Source organism: Python bivittatus, unplaced genomic scaffold (genome assembly GCF_059951505.1).
Source record: "Python bivittatus isolate LINGU-HERP-01145 unplaced genomic scaffold, Pbiv_v1 ctg000080_np1212, whole genome shotgun sequence".
In the NCBI taxonomy this organism is placed as follows: domain Eukaryota; kingdom Metazoa; phylum Chordata; class Lepidosauria; order Squamata; family Pythonidae; genus Python; species Python bivittatus.
In genome coordinates, this window is record NW_028277035.1 from 56,528,959 (window position 1) to 56,551,829 (window position 22,871).

Genomic DNA, 22,871 nt, shown 5'->3' on the forward strand with positions numbered 1-22,871 from the left:
AATTACCTGTATTCATGGTTGTGCTGCTGGTTATCAGAGAACAATAAGGTGCCTCATTTTGCAGTAAGACTCCAGCAGCCATTGCAGTACCTGTTGGAACAGAATTTTAACAATAAGCATGTGCATGTATTTGTGTGTACGTATTTGTGTGTCAGCCCTACAAGGTAGACCAGACTATGTAACCAATACCATACAGTCAGGACAGCTACAGTAACAGAATCTTGCAAGCATGAATGTGCTTCCCCCCTTTATCTTCATCTGAGGGGCTTGTTTGAGACGTTTTCTCAAGTTACTTTCTCGGCCTGGGCTCAAGCCTCACTTATCTGAATGCTGCTTTTGTAGCAGCTCTTTCTCCTGTCCTTCAAGGCCATTCCCTATGCCCTCTACAATGTGTGTGTACACATACATACATACACACACATAGGCACCAATCTACGCAGGTCAGATTCAATTTATTTGAGCAGTTTGTAAACATTTTAATCAACCACTGACACGTCTTTTCCTTACAGCTTAGTTCATAAAAATGTTACCACCTTACCAATCTTACTAAACAGTGTGAAAGCTTTGATTGACCAATGGGATATAAGAGGAATAAATGGTAAAAAGCAAGAATTAACAAATGAAATGAAATGAACATAGATATGCTGTATGTCTGTAGAATAAAGAGAAAGAGAAAGGAAGTAATAGATCCAAATGAAGGAAGTCTCATCTACTCAGCTGGTGAGTAGACCGGTCTTTGGAATCTCTCCGGACAAGGACAGGACGGAAGAGCAGCCACATGTGCTCTGGATGGCTGCTCCTCATGAGGAGACTGCAGGCCAGCGGTCTCCAATGGGTTTCAGCACTAGGAATAGCCATCTGGCTCGCAACGGTGGTCGCCACCTTTTAAAGGACACTGATTTTCCTAACTTTACTTACTAATCACTTTTGAAAACTGTTCATTCACTACAGATAATCCTTGAGCTATGACAGCAATTGGGACCAGAATTTCTGTCACTAAGCGATGTGGTTGTAAAACACGATGTCATGTGACTGCATTGCTTAGCAACAGCAATCCCTGCAGTCTCTGTTGCCATTGTTAAGTGAGTACCTCCTTGTAACTTCCTGCCAGCTTCCAACAACCAAAAGCAGTAAGGAAGCCAGCAGGAAGCTGCAAGTCCCAGGCAGCTTGCAAGCAGGCCAGCAGGCAGGTAAGTGGCTACTGCTGGGTGGGAGTGGGTGCGCAAGTGGTGGGGGATGCACGGCATGAGTGTGGGAGGGCTTGGGATGGCTGCTGCCAGGTGGGAGAGACTTACCTGAGCAACTTGCAACCTTCCCTGCCAGCTTCCCTATTGATTTTACTTGTGGGAAACCAGGGAAGGTCACAAATTGTGATCACATGACCATGGGATGCTGCAACCATCGTAAGTGCAAGCCAGTTGCCAAGCATCCAATTTGTGATCACATGACCGTGGGGGTGCTGGGACAGCCGAACTTCAAGGACTGGTCATAAGCACCACTCATTCAGTGCCATCATAACTTCGACTGGTTGCTGAACGAGTGATCATTAACCAAGGACTACCTGTACTTCTAAGCTATTAGAGACCTTCGGAATGACAAGTTTGAAAATGCCACGTAAGTTTGCCTTCAGTCCTGAACAAAAGAAAGTTTTAATCATAAACTTAAGAATTTAAAGAATCTGAAATAAACAGCAAAAAGCTAAATAAGATTTTGATCTTAGAAAGTTATAAATGGATTAAGGGTCCAGATAAATTTGGAATATTGAAACTTTTGCAATAAGCTTTTGGAATTAATTATAAAGAACAAACAGCTTCTTGTGGGAAATAGATCCTGTTTTGGTTTTTTGCAAGACATAACAAAGATAAGTAATTGCATGATTTTGAAAACTGGACACTATAGGGGACTAAATAATTTAGGTAGAGGAAAAAAATACAAGCCTATAAAATGATGCAAAACGTTATAACACTGAAATACTGAAGGAGACTTTTGAAGAATGGAGAAATCAGTAGCCACAATATTAACAATGTAAGCAACAATGTCTGCTTCTATGGACAGACTATATCCAAAAGATGTTACTGAAGAAATGATAGATGTAGAACAGATTTGATCTGACGAGATAGAGATGGTATCAAAACTGGATTTACAACTGCCAAGAGAATGACTTGGAAAAGGCTGTTTCACTGGATCTACAAAAGAAACTGGCTGATGTTTTAAAATTCGAAAGGGAAATACAAATAATAAACCAAGAGAGCGGACCTGGACAATTTTTTCCTGTTGGATTTACAAAAGTGGTTTGTTAACTCTGTGCGATGGGACAAAGAAGAAATGAAGAGAAATCAAATCCTACGACAATACTTGAATGAACTAAAGATTAAGACTGTTAGAGGTAAAAACAAAAGGAATATACTGTTGATTTATTTAATCAAGGATAAAACAAGATATGTTGTTACTTCTAGCAACCCTTTATGGATTTTCTATTGATACCAGCACTGAAAATATGATGCTTTATGGATTTTTTTATAGATAAGAGATGGGATATGGAATGAACAGATAATTGTTTGTATCCTTTAGGTGAAGAGTCACTAAATTTGTTTATACTTGTTGTGATGAAGATTGGAAGTACTTCTTTATATTTTTCTTTTCTCTTTATTATTTTCTTACTTTTCTTTTTTTCTTTTTCCTTACACCTTTTACTCTTTCTTTCTCTTCTCTTTCTTTAAATTTAGTTTGTATTAGATTTACTATTATAATCCAAAGTCTTAATAAAACTATTTATAGTATGTGTGTGTGTGTGTGTGTACACACACACACACACACACTCTGTATATATGTATGTATGTAAAAATATGTTTCCTTCAGACACAATTCTTCCTTGGAGGCAAAAGTGAGAGCTGTTTATAGAATATAATAAAGAAATCCAATATTTTAGTATATCTGCTGCATCTTTTCAAACGCAAAGTTAGCTGTAAAGATTTTTGGCATTCTATATGAACCTGGAAGCTCCATCTCAAATAATGAAGGGTACAATTGCCTGCAAGATTATTTAAGTTTTGAAAGCTTAAAGGTCCACATTGGGGTTTTTTAAATCTGTTTGTCTTTAAATTAAAAATATTTTGTTTAAAAACATATCTACATACCAAAAGGTCCTTTCACTATATAGATATCACCAGCTTATTTTTAACCTCCTACGTGATAGTTTTACTGTTGTCATGAATAACAGCTAGCAATAAGTCTCATTTCTTCTACATGTATCTAATTCCATTTTAAATCCATCACATTTTATTTGGCAAATTCTGTAAATTAATTATGTTTATTTTATTTATCATATTTATATAGCCGCCCATCTCACACAAAGTGACACAACACAAAGTGTTGAGTGAAGAAGTAGTTTCTTTTGTCTGTCTTGAATTTATAGCTATTTGGTTTCATTCTCTGGATTAGTACAATTTTTCATTTGAGGAAAGGAAATTTTTCTGTTACCTTTTCTATCTAGAGCACCGTTTTATTGAGTTCATTGTAATGTTAGTGCTTTAACATTATTCTTCATTGTTATGTTGGCTTTTAACTGGAATGGACGTTACCAATTCATATAGATATAGTTCTTAATAAAAGTATTTATTTAAGACAAAAGAGCTTGAGGCTGTTATGAACACATGCATCTAACTTATGCTGAGGTAGGTAACAGCATTTCATGGTGGTCCTTTTTTTTGTTTTGTTTTTTTAGAAAAGGCATTTAGTCCAAATTCCAGAAGGGGATTTTTTTCCCCTCTCTCTTAAACTCTTGCAAGGTTCTAATATTGATGAGGCCTCCAGTTAACTGAATGTACAACATTCAGTTTATATAGTGTAAAGTATTACAAAACATCAATAAATTGTTTATGGATTAATTCAAAAGAAGCTAAGCCAGGATAAGCATTGGAATTGAAACCTCACTATTCATGTAATTTTCAATACACCAATTTATTTCAAGATGTAATTTTTGACTGCCAACATAACTTTTAATAAAATGATATTTTTTGTTTGCTCTCTAATATTACTTTACTGTGTATTTTTAGTAATAATAGCCTTACACATTTTATGTGGAAAGACAGAATATTCATTTATAAATATTATATATATTTTCACAAATTAGAACTGATCTCTCAGCCAACACTTCAAATGCCTATTTTCTTTCATGCTGGCAATCAGGCTTTTTAAATATATTTACTTGCTTCCAGAGACCTATACAGTTCTGATTTTAAAAAATCTACAGATGAACTTTATATTGGTGAATTGTTTGATTTCTATAATACCCAGCCTCTGCTTTTGTACTAGAAAGGCAAGTGGGAGGACTAATCTCAGTGGAAAGCAACATCTATTTAAACTTTACTTGCATATCCACATCAAAAGTATAGGAAACATGATTGCCCCATAAAAAAATATTCAGTAGAGATTATCTATATACGTTTCATCCTCACAAAATTACTAGAATCCATCATACACAATTGATATTTATCTGAACATCCTGATGAACAGTAAGTCTGAAAAGAAGAAACACTATGTCTCTTTTGAAATCAAGGATATGAAGCTTCAAAGCCAGCTGTTATCTGGAAAAACAAAGCTTTTCGTGGTGGCAGAAGCTGCAGAGTGGTAATGAATCAAGGCAAGAATTGTTGCCTGAACAAGGCAGGCCATATTTGTTACCATTTTAAAATATCAGCCACAGTTGAGAGGTGACACTGCAAAATATCTTGTGCTGGCATTGTTCGGCCCGCTTTATTGCAACATTTACTCCAAAATATAGCAAGACAATATTTGGTACTGAAGGGCTGCTACAGTTCAATGGCACTGTGTATGCTCTACCTTGGTACAGGTAGTCCTCGTTTAGTGACCACAACTGGGACCAGCAACTTGGTCATTAAGCAAAGAAGTCACTAAGTGAAACTCCACCTGTGCTTATGATCTTACTTCAGCTTTGCTTTACAGACCTGCAAAGGTCATAAATGTGAGGACTGGTCACTAAACGAGGCAGTTGCTAAACGAGGGCTACCTATAGTTTCCAAATTTAATCTCTACATTCCTGAAGAAAAGAGCAAGTGCAAAGGAAAGTGCTTTGCTGGACACTCGATGATGCAAAGTAGTTAGGGCAGCATCTCACAGACACAGCTGGCCAGGATTTTCTGGGTTTTGTGTGTTCTTTGTGTACCTTTTTTAAAACTATCCAGAGCTACATTATAGTTTTTACATCTCGTATGCTGGTGGGGAACCTGCTCCCAATTTTTGGCAATGGTGTTCAGGAGCTGCATGCATTCCTGACAGAGATGATGGTGTCATTCAAAATTTAGTTAGTTTCCTATTTTCAATAGAATACTGAACTGTATACCAATCCAACCCCTTCTTAATTTTCAAGACCACAGAGAAGGCCTTTATACTTACAGAATGTGAAAAATGTTACATTTGTATATTAATCAAACATTCTGATTCTTAGAATGCTTTCTTTTTCAGTATTAAAAATGTTTCTTTTCCTGAACAGAGGAAAAAGACAATTACTTAAACTGTATTATAAACTATAATTAATAACTATTAGGAAGATGTTCATGTCAACAATTGGTTAACTTTTTTCCAGATTTTTATTACTCAAGAGATGTTGCATGTTATTTCAGGTTATGTTCCTAATTCCCCTGCACAGATAATGAAGCCATGTGCCTTTGGATCATCAGCTGTTGGCTAATCAGGTCAACTACATTTATCTAGGTAACATGCACCTCTACTGCTATGACAGATAAGAAACTATATGGAATCAGGGAGAAGCCTGCCTGACTCTCTTCCAAATACTATCTTGTTTCCACAACTTAAGGAATGTTTAATCCCTCTCTGCTTGTATAATAGTTCTTGCCTATTTCCCTCAAGGCCATCTCTTTCGAAATGGATCTGTAATCATAGAAGCATGGGTTAAATGGAATTTTTTCTTCACCTCACACTGATTAATACCATTTCCTAAAAAGATCATGTCTGAAAGATACTAATTACCTGGACCCATGTTAACTGAACTTTTTGTCAGGATCTGAGACTATTGTAGTTGAGGTTTATCGTCAATACCAGTTACAAGATGTGTGTAGGGGGAGAAGGCTGTCTTCTTTCTCTTCACCCCTTTGATGTTTTCCCTATTGTGAACCATTGTTTCCTTCTGGAACCCCTTACAAAATACAGCTTTGTGGACAGTATAATGCATTGGCTCTGTTCTTTCTGTCAGGTCTTGTCCAGAAGATGATTCTGGGTAACAACTGTTCAGCTCCAGTTCATTCTAGTCAGTCAAGTCTAGCCCATAATTCTGTTCTCTGTTACTTAAAGAATGCATGGAAGTACTCAGTAAGATAATCCATTTTGGAAGGCAATGCCTCTAATATGCAAATTAAGTTCAACAATACTGGTTCCTTCACCTAATTTCATGAAACAGAATCTTTAATACTGCTAGGAGACTCAACATGGTGGATGAAAGTGAATGTGCCAAGACTGAATCCAGAAAGACAGAATAGGGTCTGACATATTCTAGAAGGAGTCATGACCACCTACCTAAAAGATCAGGTTTTGAGCTGAAAGATCAAGTTTAGAGATGAACATTCACATGGCAGTAGTAAGAAGGATAATATTTTGCTTAGCTACACTGTACCAACTATGACAGTTCCTGAGTCACTCTGATCTAGAAATCTTTGCCTTTATTATCTAAACGTACACCACAGTTAAAGAACAATACTCCCTACACCATACTCTACATGAGACTATCCATAAAGAATGTGCAAAAGCTTCAGCTGGTTTTAAAAATGCAGAAGAGCTGTTCAAGGATGCATGGAATTGTATTTGCATTATTCCAGTATTGCAAGATCTGCATTTTTTTGTCAAATGCTTTCTATGGCTTAGTTCAAGACACTGGCCTCAACTTTCAAAGCTTTAAACAGTTTAAGGTCTGCCTATCCGAGGGATCACTCACCTTGTGTTAAATCCAATAATTAAGGCCAGCAGGAGAGATCCGTTTTTAGGGCATTCCCATTCACAGAAGCTTACCTCTCAGACATGCAGGAAAGACCTTTTCCTTGCATCACCTCCCAATGTGAAACATTCCTTCAGAGCTATGACTGACCACTTCTGTCAGCATTTTAGAAAGGAATTCTGTAGCAGAATATCCTCTACACTGTTTCAGTAGTGTTTTACAATTTTAATATCTTTTTAATATTTATTGTTTTACATATATTTTACCTTTCTGTTGTATATTGCCTTGATTGTATATTTATGAGAAGGCAGTACAGCAAAACCCTAATTTGACAGGCTAACAAATAGACTTTAATAGACTTTGATGTTCTGGAGCAGATTTCTGTCTGGACATCACACCAAAATAATGGATAAGTCTCATGCAGACAAAGTAGTTCATGCAGTTAAATTTATGTTAATTTTAAGACATTAGTGGTGATTTATGATGTCATTATACATATGATGTAATTCTTGGCAGTGATGTACTTTAATGGGCATTTGGAAGTAATGGATACCCCTCAAGGGTCCATTAAAACAAGACTTCTGTATATAAATATTAATAAATAATAACCATAATGCTATGAAAAGAAAGCACGGGAATATTAATATGTTACTTCATGAAGACATATATAATTTATTCCTGATATCTATTCTATAGACTTCCTCTTCTCCTATAAAGTATTAGAAATATAATACTACTGTATAAAAAGATTTGCATTAGAAAATTATAGCCTGCTATCTACTTATTGTACTATTTAGAATATATTTTATTATGCTACTTAATAAATAACTAAATAAAGATATTTATTAATGCTACTATCTTCAGTAAAACTGATGGGGCATATTCAGGGTAGAAAAAAATCACTGTTTTTTTTCTTTCTCAAAGAAAATCTATGCTGTTAAGATTATTTGCATCACTTTAACATTTTTTTTATTACTTTCATCTTAATGTCTGGCACTATATTTCTTTCAGTACTCTTTTATTTGTTCTTTTTGTTTTTTCCAAACATTGGGCTTAGATTTTATTGCCCAGACAATCATTAACAGATTTCACAGGGTTTGTTAAAGTTCTCAAATAGTATTTAGGAGGTTGCATAAAAAATAAATTAATTCTTGCAGGAGCCTAAGTAATCAAGAATTTTAATCCCAGTTCTCTGTTAATCATATTTCCTTCTTTATCCTCATTTATTTAAGAAACATCAGCTCTATTACTTTTAAAAATGTGAATTACAAATGCAAAACTTAACTCAGAGTTGTTCAGTAGCTGCTTAACTTTGCTCCAGTCATAAGCAATTGGACAAGTTTTGTAATCAGGATAACAATTGTGTTCCACTATCAATAAAAATTATGCATCCATTGAAATAGGCTTACACGTTCTAATTCAACAGAACTAAAATGTAGTCCCCTGATCAGCTGTTCAACTGGGAGAAAGGATGAATGTTTTTGAAAAGCCTTATGTTGGTTTCACCAGTTCATTAATGGGGACTATGGGAATTGCCCAAAAGATGCTGGTGGACCATATGTAATATATAGGCCATATTCTCTGCACTCCTGCCCTAGAGTGCAAGAATATAACTATCTAGGCAAATGAAGGAGGTGCTGCATCTTTTCACTCCTATCATTGTTTACATGCTCAATGAGGGCAGGCAAACAAGTAGTAAGAAGAAAGAAGAACAAGCTACAGAAGATTCTGAGGGTCAACACTGCTGCCTCACTATAATATGTGGCCCTTGGCACATACCCATTGATGCCTATACCTGATACTGAACCTGCCATGGACCATGTTGAAAGATCCCATACAAATGCTTCTTTCCAGACTGGCTTAGTCCAGATTCCCAGAACAAAGATATCATCAAGACAGAGACCCAGTCTTACTGCAGTCCAATGCAGGGCTGGAGCTTTCTATTAAGAATCAACGACATTATGTTGCTAGCATTAGGAATTATAACAGAAGTGTGTCTATGTATATATGATAAAAATCCAAAATAATACAAGCAAGAAAAAAAGGATTTGGGAATTAACAGTTATAGTTATTAAGGGCTTATATGGTGGTTATATATTAGAGGATTACATTACATTTTATTATGGTGTCAAGCTTGCATAATACCACCTGCCTTATAGCTTCTATACTGAAACTTGACATGTGGCTCAAATTAAAAAAAAGGTACTTACATACAATCTTAAATTCAAAACAGGACATAAGGAACATTTAAGTGTAGGAAAATACATTTATTACTTTTTTTAACAATATATTTTTTAAACAGTGTATTTGTTTTGAATCTCTCTCTCTCTCTCAATGCGTGCACACATACAATGAAGATTGTGGATAATTTTAAAACTGCGAAGGAATTACAGAAGTAGGTCTGTGACAGGTTTTTTGTCTTTATGCCACCTAATGTCAAGACATGAATTTTAAAGGAACAAAGAGAGAAAGGGAACATGATTCAGTTACATACCTAATATAAGTAATAACTGAGGGAGCAGATATCTCAAAGACAATGAATAATCAGGGAGGAAAAATTAGCCATTCAGAAATGCTTTGGTTTTGCTAGTTCAACTGTGAACACCTATTTTCATCCCCTGATAAAATTCAAAAGCTTTCAGTTCTAAGCTTTAGGTAAATGCTTGTGCTTTCTGCTACTGAAATCAAGTTAAAATCTGATATCAAACTGAATTAACTGCCACTTATATTAAATTTATAACAGGAATAATAACTCAGGAATGCCCACAATGTTGTTCCCAAGTTGATTTTGTGGGGGGACTGGGGAAGGAAGGAAGTCACCTGGAAAAAAGCATTAACAGATTTAACACAGATTTAAACTGAATAAGGCTTTTACAATGTAAAGGCATACTGCATCAATAGTAATATATATTACTGAGTACACCATATTTACCGAATCAGTAATATACCAAAAATTATTCCATAATCTTATCTGAGGAATGAAAATACAGGCAACTTCAAGTCCCCAGCCAAAGAAAATCAGTGGAACTGATGGGCTGGTACAGCTAGCTTGAACCTTGAGCCACAGAAACCCCATTTTGTCCATCTTTTCTTTTTTGACTGCTCTCCTTTGGGCCCCTTTACCCTGCATTGCAAAAATTCCTGGAATGATCATGTGGTTGCCATTATCAAGAAACCTGTACCATCCTGACCCAAATCAGTCTTAGACTCAAGGCCAACTTCCCTCTTTTGTCATAGATAAGTTGAGTTTCGCATTTTCAAGTCAACCTCATCAACCAAGGACAGAAAGGAAGGGGCTATAATGTCTTAGCAAGAAGCCCACCACTGGCAAGGTTCTGCCCAACCAGGGGTGTGAATAATTTACTGCTTATTGCCTATTGCTTGCTAATGATCATGTGCTTCTGTTTTCACAAGTGTATAAAGACTATGCTAATTTGTGTATTGGGACTCTCAATTTGTGACTTGGGTCCCGAGAGTTCCTCTTTATTGCTGTACAGAATAAACAGGGTACAATTTTCCAGCTTGTGATTCCGGCTCTTCGCAACGGGTGAATGATCCCAGCATCTGACTTGGCCAACCCATAGCTTGGCCAACAGAACTACTGGAGTTCATAGGCATACACTTACTGAAATAAGGAAGACAATGCAAGAATTTACATTGTATTGTGTATTTTTTATTTGTGTATTATTGTGCATTTTTATATTGTTGCTTGTCTTATATTGTGAGCCACTCAGTTGCTTTGGAGTTGGGTAGCACCTAAATCTAATAAAATAACTCAAATAAATAAAAACTTTTTTTTTCTTTTGGGCAGAAACTTTACGCTGCTCTGGAAGGATTCTCTGATGATGGGTCTTTCAGGATACATAGCATTCAACTGTCAGATATAATTAGCTGACAAGCATCATAGTCGAACATAATACTCAGTACTTCCAAGTGCATTAATCTCATAAATCCCTAAGTTGTGACCAACAGAAAGAACAGGTGATGATATATCTAGAATAGTAGTAGCATCTCATATATAGCAAGTGTGAAGGCTTAATGTGTAGTACTCCAGTTAGCTCTTGAAATTAATTTAGAATCATCACTACTCAACACTGGACCAAAGGTCACTAAATTAAAGTATAAGTTGGATTTGAACTTGCCAAGTGCTTTCTTTTACTTGGTAACAGCCATTGCTTCAAACCTGAGACAGCTGTATTCCGGGCAGAAATTCTGATGCAGAGATGTAGCAGAGGAGACCACTGCATCCAGTATTATTACATTAAAGCCCTCAGATTTACACTGTGAATGTTATATATATAAATTACATATCTTTGTAAAAACAAAAATTCCAGACTTGGCACAATCTTTCTCATAAGATGCAAGATGAACCCAGGCCAACCTTTTAAGATAACAGATAAGTGAAAAAGAATTCCAACCTCCAAGAAAATTCCTTTTTCTTACTCAAAGGCGTTCACCATCTGTTTTAATCACAACTTTTACTTAATCATTAAACTTAAAGTTTACACAGTCATCGCTGCTTACAATATATCAAACACTTATAAAAAGTATTTATTATTCAGCATTTGGAACCACCTTACATTTAAAAGCAAAAGTATTAGCAATAAATAATCAATTGCCAAAATGCCATCATGACAGGGCCCAGCATAACAATGTTCAGGCATTTTACAGTAACCTGAACAAGTTTTTAGGTAAAAATGAACACTGAAAACTATAATGGAAGAATAGAGAATTGAACACAGCAATTGCTTCCAAAATAAAAATGGCATTTTTCACTTCTTTCACTTTTATTAGAATTACCGGCTCCTAAAATTATATGGATTATCAAGTTTTAAAATTATATGGATTAAATAACTATACCTGCATTTTTGTTTTATAACTTGCCTATTTTTCAACAAATTGGCTGTAATTCTTTTATACCCACACTTTTCATAAATCCAGTATTACCGCAGAATTAACCTTAGTTCAAATGAATTTAACAAGCAGCGCATACTAATTTCACATAGCCTCACTTACCTGTAACCCAGTAAAAAGAACTGGTAATAGCAGACTCTTCCATTACTCTCTGTTCTGTTTAATTGCAAGAACTAAACCATGATGAAATACCTGCTTGCACCATAAGGTTACAAAAGGAGTGCTGCAGCTTTTGCTGTGCTTAATTGGATTTGTAAAAGGTAATCTTGGAAGAGTCATTAACAGCTTAGTTTCTCTTGTACTACGTAATAAGTACTAAATGTAATACTGTACTACTAATTTATTTAGATTTGAATTGCTTTCAGTTTTATTTCCTGTTGTTCTGTTTCTTCTCATTTTCATTGCATTACTGTCTATTTTGCATTTATTTTGTTTATTGCAAATTACCTAGAAAATGTCAAGTTAATACATAGTTAATGAAATAAGTTAATAAAAGAGACCAACCAAAGCATTTATATTAATATCAGTTTTAAAGAAAGAAATCATAATGCAATAGTCCTTACTATTTTGAAATCCAACGGATTTAAGATTGTCAATTTTAATAAGTTGATATTAATAATAAATTAATATATAATAAGCATAACTTTATGAATGCTTAACTAGATCCATATTTACAGTACAATCCAGTTTCTATTCAGTTCATTGGGCTTTATTCCAAAGTAAATGAGTATAAGATTGCAGGCTAGGTAGGTTGAATTCAGGTACTACTGAAATCAATGGGTTATGTGTTATGACTATTAATTTCAGTGGGAATTAAGTGCATCAAATTTAGTTTAATTTCTCCCCTTTATATATAAAGTTAATTCAATTTACTTTTGCATTATTAACATTCTTTCTGAAATTTTATTATTTAGGAATAAAGAACGAATGTCCTCTAAATCTTTAACAACTATCAGTTGCAGGGCCAGTGATAAGGGAGCACGGAAACAGTAGCCCCATATGTCTGGAGGGCATGAGATAATCACTCCTGATATTTACAGATACCTGTGAATTTTGAAATAGTTATGCATACTCTTACTCCTCTAATAATTCATTTGTTTCCTCATGTGCTTTTCTTAATGCTCTTCTCTTATCATCAGAGACTGGCAAGATATAGCTAAATTAAAGTAAATGTAGCAATTTAAGACAATAAAAGGCTAAAATAAATGCAGCTGCCAAAACCTGATAAAATAAGATAAATAATTTTGGACAGTGTATCAGAACTCAAAAAACAGTAAACAGCATGTGGAACAGTCTACAATGCTAAAATGAAATTAAAATTTAGCCACAAGTTTACTTGATCTAATGATTGCTCCTTTTATCTTATGACAATTCGTTAAGTCACTGTATTCATTATAATCTAATACCATTAGAATATAGTAATCTAAATTTTAGAAAGAGGTATCTATTCTATTTATGCAAACATTAAGTTTCTAGAGGCAGCTACGCCTGAAGCCTCAACCTGCAATGTAATCCTAAAATATATTGTATCAGCTAAGGATTTGTCTCTGACTACTAGACAAAGACACTTGAGTTTCTAACCAAAGTAAAATTTTGGCTCGTTGCAGTGAGCTCATTTAAAAAGACAAATTTTAAAACATCCACACTTTCCCTAGAAATACATAAAAAACAAAAGACAGACAGAAAAAAATATATAACATCTTGGCTCCAATCACATACATGACACGTCTCGATCCATTCTTCATTACCTTGCTCATTGTGGCTCTCAACCTGCCAAAAAATGTTAAATGTGGCCTTTGGCCACCAAAAGATTTCCTATCTTTGCTCTATATTATGTTAGCTGTTTATGTCTTTATTGGATTTTAATGTCATTTTCTTTGTTACAATTACTTGCAGTTTTAAACTTTGTTCTTCACTCCAGAGCCAGTTCTGGCGACAGCATCTAGCTGACTTTGAGAAAATGAGAATAGCCCTGATTTTAGTCCCATCTAGCCAGCATTCCATTTCACATGGGCATAAATGCATCTAGGAAGCCCACAAGTAGGAGATTAAGCGAAGTCAGACCTAGGTAGTACTCAGTGAGAGATCATACAGAAATATCAGAGCAGAATACTTAACAAGAAGTTAAAAGGTAGTATTTAACTCAAATTTTGCTACAATAGGCTCCATTCTTAATTAAGGTATTCTTAACCCGGGGACTACTGTAGTAGTAGTAGTACAGTAATGGCAAACCACTTCCAAACTGTTGCCAAGGAAACTGCATGGATGTATCTTTATCTTTTTAAGGAACTGGGTTTCAACTGAGGAATTCTTTATTATTTTTTACTTCTTCAACAGATATTTTTGCATAAAGACAATACTAATGTAATAGCCAGTAGAGTTCTATTCACAGGCACTCTATCTAAGTATGAATTGGGAAAGGAGAGGGTACAGTCTTATCCTCACTTAAATGAATGTTTATTTTCTATTCATTCATTTTCAATTCATTCAATTTCATTTCAGTTTTCTATTCATTTTCAAGTAGACTGAGCGTGTATCAATATCTCAGATCATCCCTGCTTGATCTGCAGCAAAGGACAGCTCATATCTCAGGGATTCAAGGGACCACTAGAGCGGGCATACAATTCACACAAGGCAAAATCAGACAATTATGATGTATAGTAATGAATGGGCTTTAATTACTATTTCAATATCTAAACACTATATCTTTTTCTGAGTTATGAATAACAATATTTTAAAAACATCATAAACAATACTATTCATGGGTACCCTAGCACAGGTACCTTTTGTGGGGAAAAGTATCCACTAATTTATTTCACATAGAAAACATCAGCCATAAACCATGCAGTGTCAGAAAACATCCCATTTTACTGATTTGGAGCAGCAATATCATGCAAATAAATAATTTCCTGCATTAGTCGTATGCAATGCTGCTCCTGAAGACAGTCCAGATACTTCTGTAGTACAAAACACTGTGACAGTACAGATAGTCCTCAGTTAACTATGGTTATTGGGACCAGAATCTCCATCACTAAGTGATGTGGTTGTAAAGTGCGACATCGGGTGACTGCATTGCTTAGTGATGACATTCCCTGCAGTCCCGGTTGAAGTTGTTAAGCGAGGTTCACAGGTCATTAAGCGAGGACCTCCTTGCAACATTCTGACAGCTTCCAACAACCAAAGACAGTAGGGAAGCCAGCAGGAAGTTGCAAGTCCCAGGCGGCTTGCAAGTAGCCCGGCAGGCAGGTAAGCAGCTGCTATGTGGGGAAAGGTGCGTGGGAGTGTGTGGTGGCCAGTGAGGCATGAGAGTGGCAGGCCTTGGGGTGGCTGCTGCCAGGTACAGGACGACGCAGGAGGGGCCAGTGCAGTGTAAGCGCAGTGGGCTTGGGGTGGCTGCTACCAGGTGCAGGAGACTTACCAGAGTGACTTTCGATCTTCCCTACCAGCTTCCCCATTGACTTTGCTTGCGGGAAGCTGGCAGGGAAGTTCACAAATGGTGATCATGTGACCGTGGATGCTGCAACCGTCATAAGTGCAAGCCAGTTGCCAAGTGCTCAGATTGCAATCTTATGACCGCAGGGGTGCTGGGTCAGCCGGAACTTCAAGGACTGATGGTAAGTACCACTTGTTCAGTGCAGTCGTAACTTCAAACAGTCGCTGAATGAATGGCCATTAACCAAAGACTACCTGTTACACTAATTAGGGCTGGGTATAACTATTTGGCCCCCCACACACACCCTTACTATGTTCTTTATAGGTAGATCTGTTTTATATCTTTGGAAATTAAGCTTCACACTGTTATTCTTCACTTTTGCACATTGTATTTTTCTGCTACTTTTAATCATGCTAAAATTGACTGTTTTAATCATGTTGGACATTATTTTTTAATGTGCATAACTCTGAAAGCTCATGGCAACTCATAAACTGAAAAGAAAAATGCTCATGTATAACATTGCTTGAATAATCAAAGCGTTTTGTATCAACAGTAAGAGAACAAAACAATAATAACTTTCAAAGTGTAACTTTCAATTACACAGGCTAGATGTTAAAATGGGACAGTCGACTACACACTGAAATAAGCTGCAATTCTGAACATTTTGCTTATAAAGCACTTCTGAATTGTTGTGCATTCTTTAAAGATAATAGTAAAGCCAGAACATTTAAATATTGCCTCATTTATTTATTCCCTTGTTATCTAACACATACAATTACCTCAGGAGACTTACTGTTGATGAGAAAAATAAGAGAATATATTGCTTGAAAAGCAATTGTAAGTGCTTGGTTTAATTGTACATACTACCCTGAGATTAATTACCCCACAGGTCTGGCACCCAGTTTTTACAAGCAGCAATGCAAGGCTGCTAGAAACAAGTTGTTCATTCTAATAAACTAAGCATCAAGGCAACAGCACAAAAGAAAAAAATAATTACCTTTCAGCATGCTATCTAGTCTATCACTTTTGGTTGTTTGTTTAGTTAATATAGAATATATATAATATATATATTTCTATATAGAAATACAGATATTATAATTCTATATAAATATAGAATGTAGATAGATAGATAGATAGATAGATAGATAGATAGATAGATAGATAGATAGAATATATATAGAAAATACATAGAATATATATAAAAAATGGTAATATATACATAGGGGACGCGGTGGCGCAGCGGCTTAATGACGCTGAAAGTTGCCGGCCAGAAATGGTTGACGCTTCAGCGGTTCGAGTCCAGCCTTCGCGTTAAACAGGGTGAGCTCCTGTTTCCTCCCCAGTTCCTGTCAACCCAACAGTTCGAAAACTTACGTGAGTAGATAAATGGGTACTCTCACTCCGGTGGGAGGAAAAATGCTGGCGGCGCCTTGCAAAAAAGGAGTTGGGAGCAGTTGCCGGTAAGCGCGAAAAACCGCGCGCGCCCGAAAAGGGCGCGAAGCAACGGAAACCCCGCCTCCTGCGCTCACCAGCTGGGCTCTGCCCTAGGAAGGAGGCTCTGGCAAACCACTTCCGAAAAAACAGATGCCTTGAAAACTGCAAGGACTCATCCAAGCAGTCACTGCAGGGTCAGCAATGACTGAGCGCAGACAAAAAAAATATATATATATATATACATAACTTCAAAAACAAAGAATTCAAGAGCAGGTTTTACAAATTTAGAATATAAATATGCACATTTTTTTCAAAAAATGTAATTTGAACCACAAACTGTAATTTTAATAAACTCAAAATAGTTATTATGAGTAACGCCATATCCAAAATTCATCAAACCCCACAAATCAAAATATTTATGTATGAAATAGATAATTTACTTAAGTTCAAAGTAAGGATGGGACATTTATTATGCAGTAATGACAAACCAGATCACTGAAGAAATATACTCTTATCTCAAGTCATTTACATAAACATGTATAATATTTTAATACTGCTTAATTCCACCAATGGGATTATGCTACTGGAAAATGAACTGGACTAATGATGACGTTTGCATTCAGGGCTTTCTTAAGGAGATGCAACAGGGGCATTTGTCTGGGTCCCCCATAGGAAGGTACGTTATGCAAAGTAAAATTTTATTTATATATAATTAAATTTGTACGCCGCCCATCTCCCCCCAACGGGTGACTCTGGGCGGCTCACAGTTAAAATCAAAAACCCCATCAACAATTAAAAATACCCCATAAATAATAAAATAAATTAATCCATAAAAATCTAGTATAAAAAACAAAACCTGTACGTAAATACTAAAAACATTCAAGATGACGCCCCCCCCCCAAGGTCAATCACCCCACAAATTTAATATTGAAAACAAAAATGATGGACCAATCTTTTTCATGTGAGGCAGTAAAAATCCCAGGAAGTTTCATTACTAAGAGTTTTCTCACATATTCAAATTTACTGAGCCGCTAAGCCCAAAGAAGAAACCAAATGCAAATTGTTTGTAAAAACATGCTAAACCGCTAGATGCTTTATTACAGAACGTTCTGAACAGGGAACAGGCTCTTGCAGCCCTCTGAACACAGAGACTTCTGACCCTAGTACAAACAAAGCTGTTGAGCTGTCAAGCATTCAGAAGCACCTTGAATAAAAATAGTTATTTATAAACTGAAATCAGGAAAGGCTAACAGTGAATGGTTAGCCAAAAATACAAACGTAAAACAGTCTAGGAAGGTCCACCGAGTCTTCCCCTCCCTCACGCCTGCTTGCTCCTGGACTCTCCCCAGAAGGCGATATAGGATGCTGAAGCCCGCAAGGTGCTAAGAAGACGTGCGCCCAGATCGCAACAGAGACTACCTTTGCTTGCAATAACAGTAATAATAATAATAATAATAATAATAATGAGGCGGAGGAGGAGGAGGGGGAGGAGGACCGGTTCGAGAGTCACGGAGGTAGGGCTTGCTACAGGCATATCGGGGGCAGGGGAAAGAGAAAGGCCACAGGGCCCTGGCAAGCCCCAGCACGGAGCGGCTGAGCCGCGGGTGGAAACCGAGCCTGGAACCGCAAGTAGCTACCAGCCGCAGAAGGAGAGGACGCAGCCGCGACGAAGCGGCGCGGCCGAGGAAGACCCACACGCGACTCCCGAGCGCACCGCGCCGGCGACGACAGCGAACCCACCTGATCAGGGCCGGTACCCGGAGAGCCCCATCCGACGCTCCCGCGCCTCCTCCCGGCGCCGGGCCCGGCCGGCATTGGAGAAGGCCCGCGGGAGGGGAGGGGAGGGGAGGGGCAGGGAGCGGCGAGGGAAGGGCGCCGCCGGCCGTGGAAGGGAAGGGGCTGCCAGCGCGCCTGCGTGGCGCGGGAGGCCGGCCTCGCTCGCGGGGCTGATCGGGCGGGAAACGCGAAAGCCCTCGCTGAGATGCTCCACGAGCGGCCTGCGCTGTGCCCTGCTGCACAAAGACAGGGCCGTTGGCCTTTCCGCTTTGGGAGTGGACCGAACGCTCCCCTCTTACACAAGCTTTGCCGTGAAAAGTCCCTTGTGAAGACCAGGGCCTAAAATCTAAATATTCACCCTCCTCCGGCCGCACCGCCCCCTTTGCCTGATCCCCAGCAGCCAACCAATCTGGGAGCACCGGCTTGGGGAAAGCTGTGGTAGGATTTGGGTTGGGGGGATTGCCTTCGAGTCAGTGTTGACTCCTGGCAACTGCCTAGACAAGTCTCTGCGATTTTTTTGGCAAGATTCCGGAAGTGGTTTGCCTTGGCCTCCTTACTCGGGCTGAGAGTGATTGGCCCAAGGTCCCCCAGCTGGCTTCGTGCCTAAGGCGGGACTGGAACTCAGGGCCTCCCGGTTTCTAAACTGCTACAGTACTCCAAACTGGCTGTTGTAGGAGAATTGCCGGATGACATTGCCACCAGAAGATACAATTCCATGCACTGCTAATTCGCTAGTTGCCCCTCCCCAGCATGGCATAAACATACCATAGCAACATTTCTTTGTTTGGCCATGTCTCCACAATGTTGCCTTCATCTCATTCCCAGCCCATGGAGGAGACAAATTTAAGTCATCCTTATCCCACCCAAAGGTGTAAAACCAGTTAAGCTTTGACACCCAATGCTATGGAGGTAAGTCAGGGGTCTAGTGACTTCAAACGGGTAATAGAAGCAAGATGGGGATCAGACATGGGGAGACCCAATTCCATGCTAGAGAGTTTTCTGTCAACTTAAGGAGAGGTCAATAGCGATTCAGCTCAGCAGAGGGGAAAGACTTGGATGTTTTTCAAAGTAAGGGGTTAGAGCAGTGTTTCTCAACCTTGGCCACTTGAAGATGTGTGGACTTCAACTTCCAGAATTCCCCATCCAGCATGCAGCGTGGGAATTGAAATCTGCACAGCTTCAAACTGCCAAGGTTGAGAAACACTGGGTTAGAGAGATTCACATGGAAGAGATGGTAATCTGTTCACGCTGATTAAAACATGGTAACCTCAATCGGTGATGCATATTTATTTTTGAGTATGGGGAACAGGTAAGAGCTGCTATTCTTCAGCCTCATTTGAGTTCCCCGGAAGCTCTAGCAAGTCTGAGAACGTTAGCAAGCCGCACTCGTCTTGCACAGAAAAATAAGCTGGTCCAGCTGAAGCTGGAAAAGGAACAGCTCACTGTTCAGTTGTCCACAGACCACAGGAATGAGGCAAAAGCACTCTCTTCCCACCATGGCCAGAGAAGCAAGAATCTAGCAGAGGTTTCCATCCAAATAAAAACGACAGCAAAGGAAAGGCCCCTTAAAACTCACCACTTCTTTATGGCACTTTTAATGTGCTCTTTTCTCTTGTCCCTTGTCTTCTGAGTTTGTAAGCCCTAGATGAAACTTTTGGACTTATTTATTGCATTTATAGGGCCGCCCATCTCACACAAAGCGACTCTGGGCGGCATACAACAATTGAGTTTTAAGTTGCCTTTGAAAATAGTTGATTAAAAATTGAGGTTAAAATATTTAACAAGGAATGCCTTGTATTTTTGCAAGCCTTCTGTACTGATAAAATCACTATTTTAGACCACACAGAAAATCATTCAATACTTTCAGTAGACCAAAGCAGGAGAAGCATTTTCCCCCCTTTTCCATTCCAGCAGGCCTTATTCTTGTTCACAGTACAAAAACAATCAGGACAAAAGAGTGGCTGCATAGTCACGCTGAATTATATTAGCCTTTCTGGATTTCTGAGTTCAACAGAAAATGTTGTAGGAATTCTGAATTGTTCCATTGTTCCAGTGCAATGCCAATCTGCAGAAGAGAGAAGAACAGAACATTGCTTTCTTGATTGTATCACTTGCAAATGTTTCTGAACTCTAGCAATTCTTGGCCCAGGATATATCCTAAATAAATATTATATAGTATTCTAATAGGACCCAAGCATGGGTGATGAGGAAGGGTGCATTTTACCAGGGGCTGAAAATCCATGTTGGGAATGGTGGCCCAAATTGCAGCCCATTTGTAAAGAGGAAAAACTTTGGCTAGAGTGTGCTTGAGGATACTTACATAAATCATTTTTACATAACATTCAGAATAGGACAGGTAACATTCAGAACCCAAGCTGTTATCTAGAACAGAGAAAAATGTATAATTAACCTATACTTGGTTATCTTTTTTTGTTATACAATTTAAGAACTTCAAATCCCAGAGTTTTTCTATTATGGATGTCAAATTAACATTATAAGCAGAATCATTGATCCAAGGGACAATGAGAATTAAATGATGTAAGTAGGATTTACAGGTACAAAATACAGGTGATAAGAATCTACTTCATACACACAATGCAGTCATGTCAGACTATAAGTAGAAATGAGGCAGAGATTTCTGGAAAGAAAAAATTGTGAAATGAATTTCTGTAAAAAATTAAAAAGTTAAAAAGCTGCAAGGCTATTCATACTTGCCTTTCACTGCAACTAAATTACAGTGAAGCTCTGTGGATTTTTTTTAGACATTGTTAGTAACTGAACAAGCTGAAAGAAGTTTCAGCCCTAGCATTCATCAAAAACTGCAGGCATTCTGTTGTGCAATGTTCCCCAACTGGCTGGGGAATTCTGGGAGTTGAAGTCCACACATCTTAAAGTTGCCAAGGTTGAGAAACACTGTGTTGTGTGACCAGGACAGTTTAAGCTACCTAAGTATTTTAGCTGGCTTCACAATTCATGCAGTGTGTGATTTCAGCTACTGTTACCTTATAAACTTGGCTTAGCATTTTATCAAATACTTGCAGCTACATTTGCCTATTAGAATTTTTTAAAAGTATCAAAAGATTGGCAAGTTAAATGCATTTATTAGAGCCAATCAAAAAGTTACAAAATAATTGGTAAGTTTTATAAACATGTCCTTAAGACTGAACAACAATAAACAACAACAAAAATAGTCAATGTTCTATCAAAGGGTTTTGGTATAAAAGTTCAGTGTACACTACTTAAAATGTAAAACATAAAATAATGTAAGCTGAGAATTAAAATAAAAATTGTTCTTGCATTACTCTTGAGCTTGTACTTTATATAAGGAATAGAACTGAGGTTCATATATAGAAAGGACCCCATTCTATAAATTTGCAGTGGATCCCCAAATTATAGTCTAGCCCTTCATGCTAGTAGCAGCATTTACAAATCAAGCTAAGCCATTTTTTTTTTTGGTCTTGGGACTCTATCTATCTATCTATCTATCTATCTATCTATCTATCTATCTATCTATCTCTGTCCGTCCATCCATCCATCCATCCATCCATCATGGCTGGTAAAAGATTAGACTAGTGAATAGACTCTAATTACTTACTTAAATAAGGTTATGGTTCAAATAAACCAGGAATGAATAAACCACTAATTAAATACAATGAATTAGTAGGGTGGGAATCCTTTTCTGGCTATTGCTGAAATGAAGAACCATTGAAATGGTCATTTTTTAAATTGTCAATTCATGGTGATTATATGGACATATCCATGTAGTTTTCCTAGCAATAATATGGAAGTTTGCTACTGTCTTCTTTGAGGATGCCTTTTCAATTTCCCTGTCTAATCTACAATTTTGAGATTTCCCCATAGTCTCCTATAGGTGGTAAGGGCTGGTGAGGCAAGACTAGAGAGAACCATTACCTAAACAAACTTGCCTCCCTAGGCCATCAAGAGACCCTATCTGCTAACTCACAACAGCAGGAAGAAAAAGGCTGTGGTTTAATCTCCATAGCCTAGATCAGTGTTTCTCAACCTTGACAACCTGAAGATGTGTGGAGTTCAATTCTTGGAGTCTCCGACTCCTTTGTGCTGCAAACTGGCAATGAACTGTTGTGTTTAAGGCTTCATTCTACGATAAAGATCATAATCTAGCTGAGCTATTTCTGAGAAATCTTGTGCCAAATCTAAATAAAAGCTTAAGAGCCTGGAGAACTCTGATTTACTACAGAGTCCTGGTGTGATGCCTGACACTAAGTCCTAACCAAAGTTGATCCTGTTTAGCTTTTTTTGAGACCAGGGGAGCTTGGCTAGGCACCTGCTGCGATAGAAGCAGCGGGCTGCTTAATTCTTGGTTGA

At 37.7% G+C, this 22,871-nt stretch overlaps 1 protein-coding gene across 4 annotated transcripts in view; it reads right to left on the minus strand.

Annotated features, from left to right (window-relative positions):
- Positions 1-18,638, minus strand: part of PTPDC1 (protein tyrosine phosphatase domain containing 1) — a 34,229-nt gene extending 15,591 nt beyond the window's left edge. The window contains exons 1-2 of one of the 4 annotated variants that reach the window (XM_088134158.1): positions 18,489-18,638; positions 7-90 (exon numbers count right to left, since the gene is read on the minus strand). In XM_088134158.1, the coding sequence (XP_087990284.1) occupies positions 7-82 (76 nt within the window). In that variant the 5' untranslated portion in view covers positions 83-90; positions 18,489-18,638. The other 3 variants (XM_088134160.1, XM_088134159.1, XM_007421806.4) reach the window with 3 other exon arrangements.
- Positions 18,639-22,871: the final 4,233 nt, after the last annotated feature.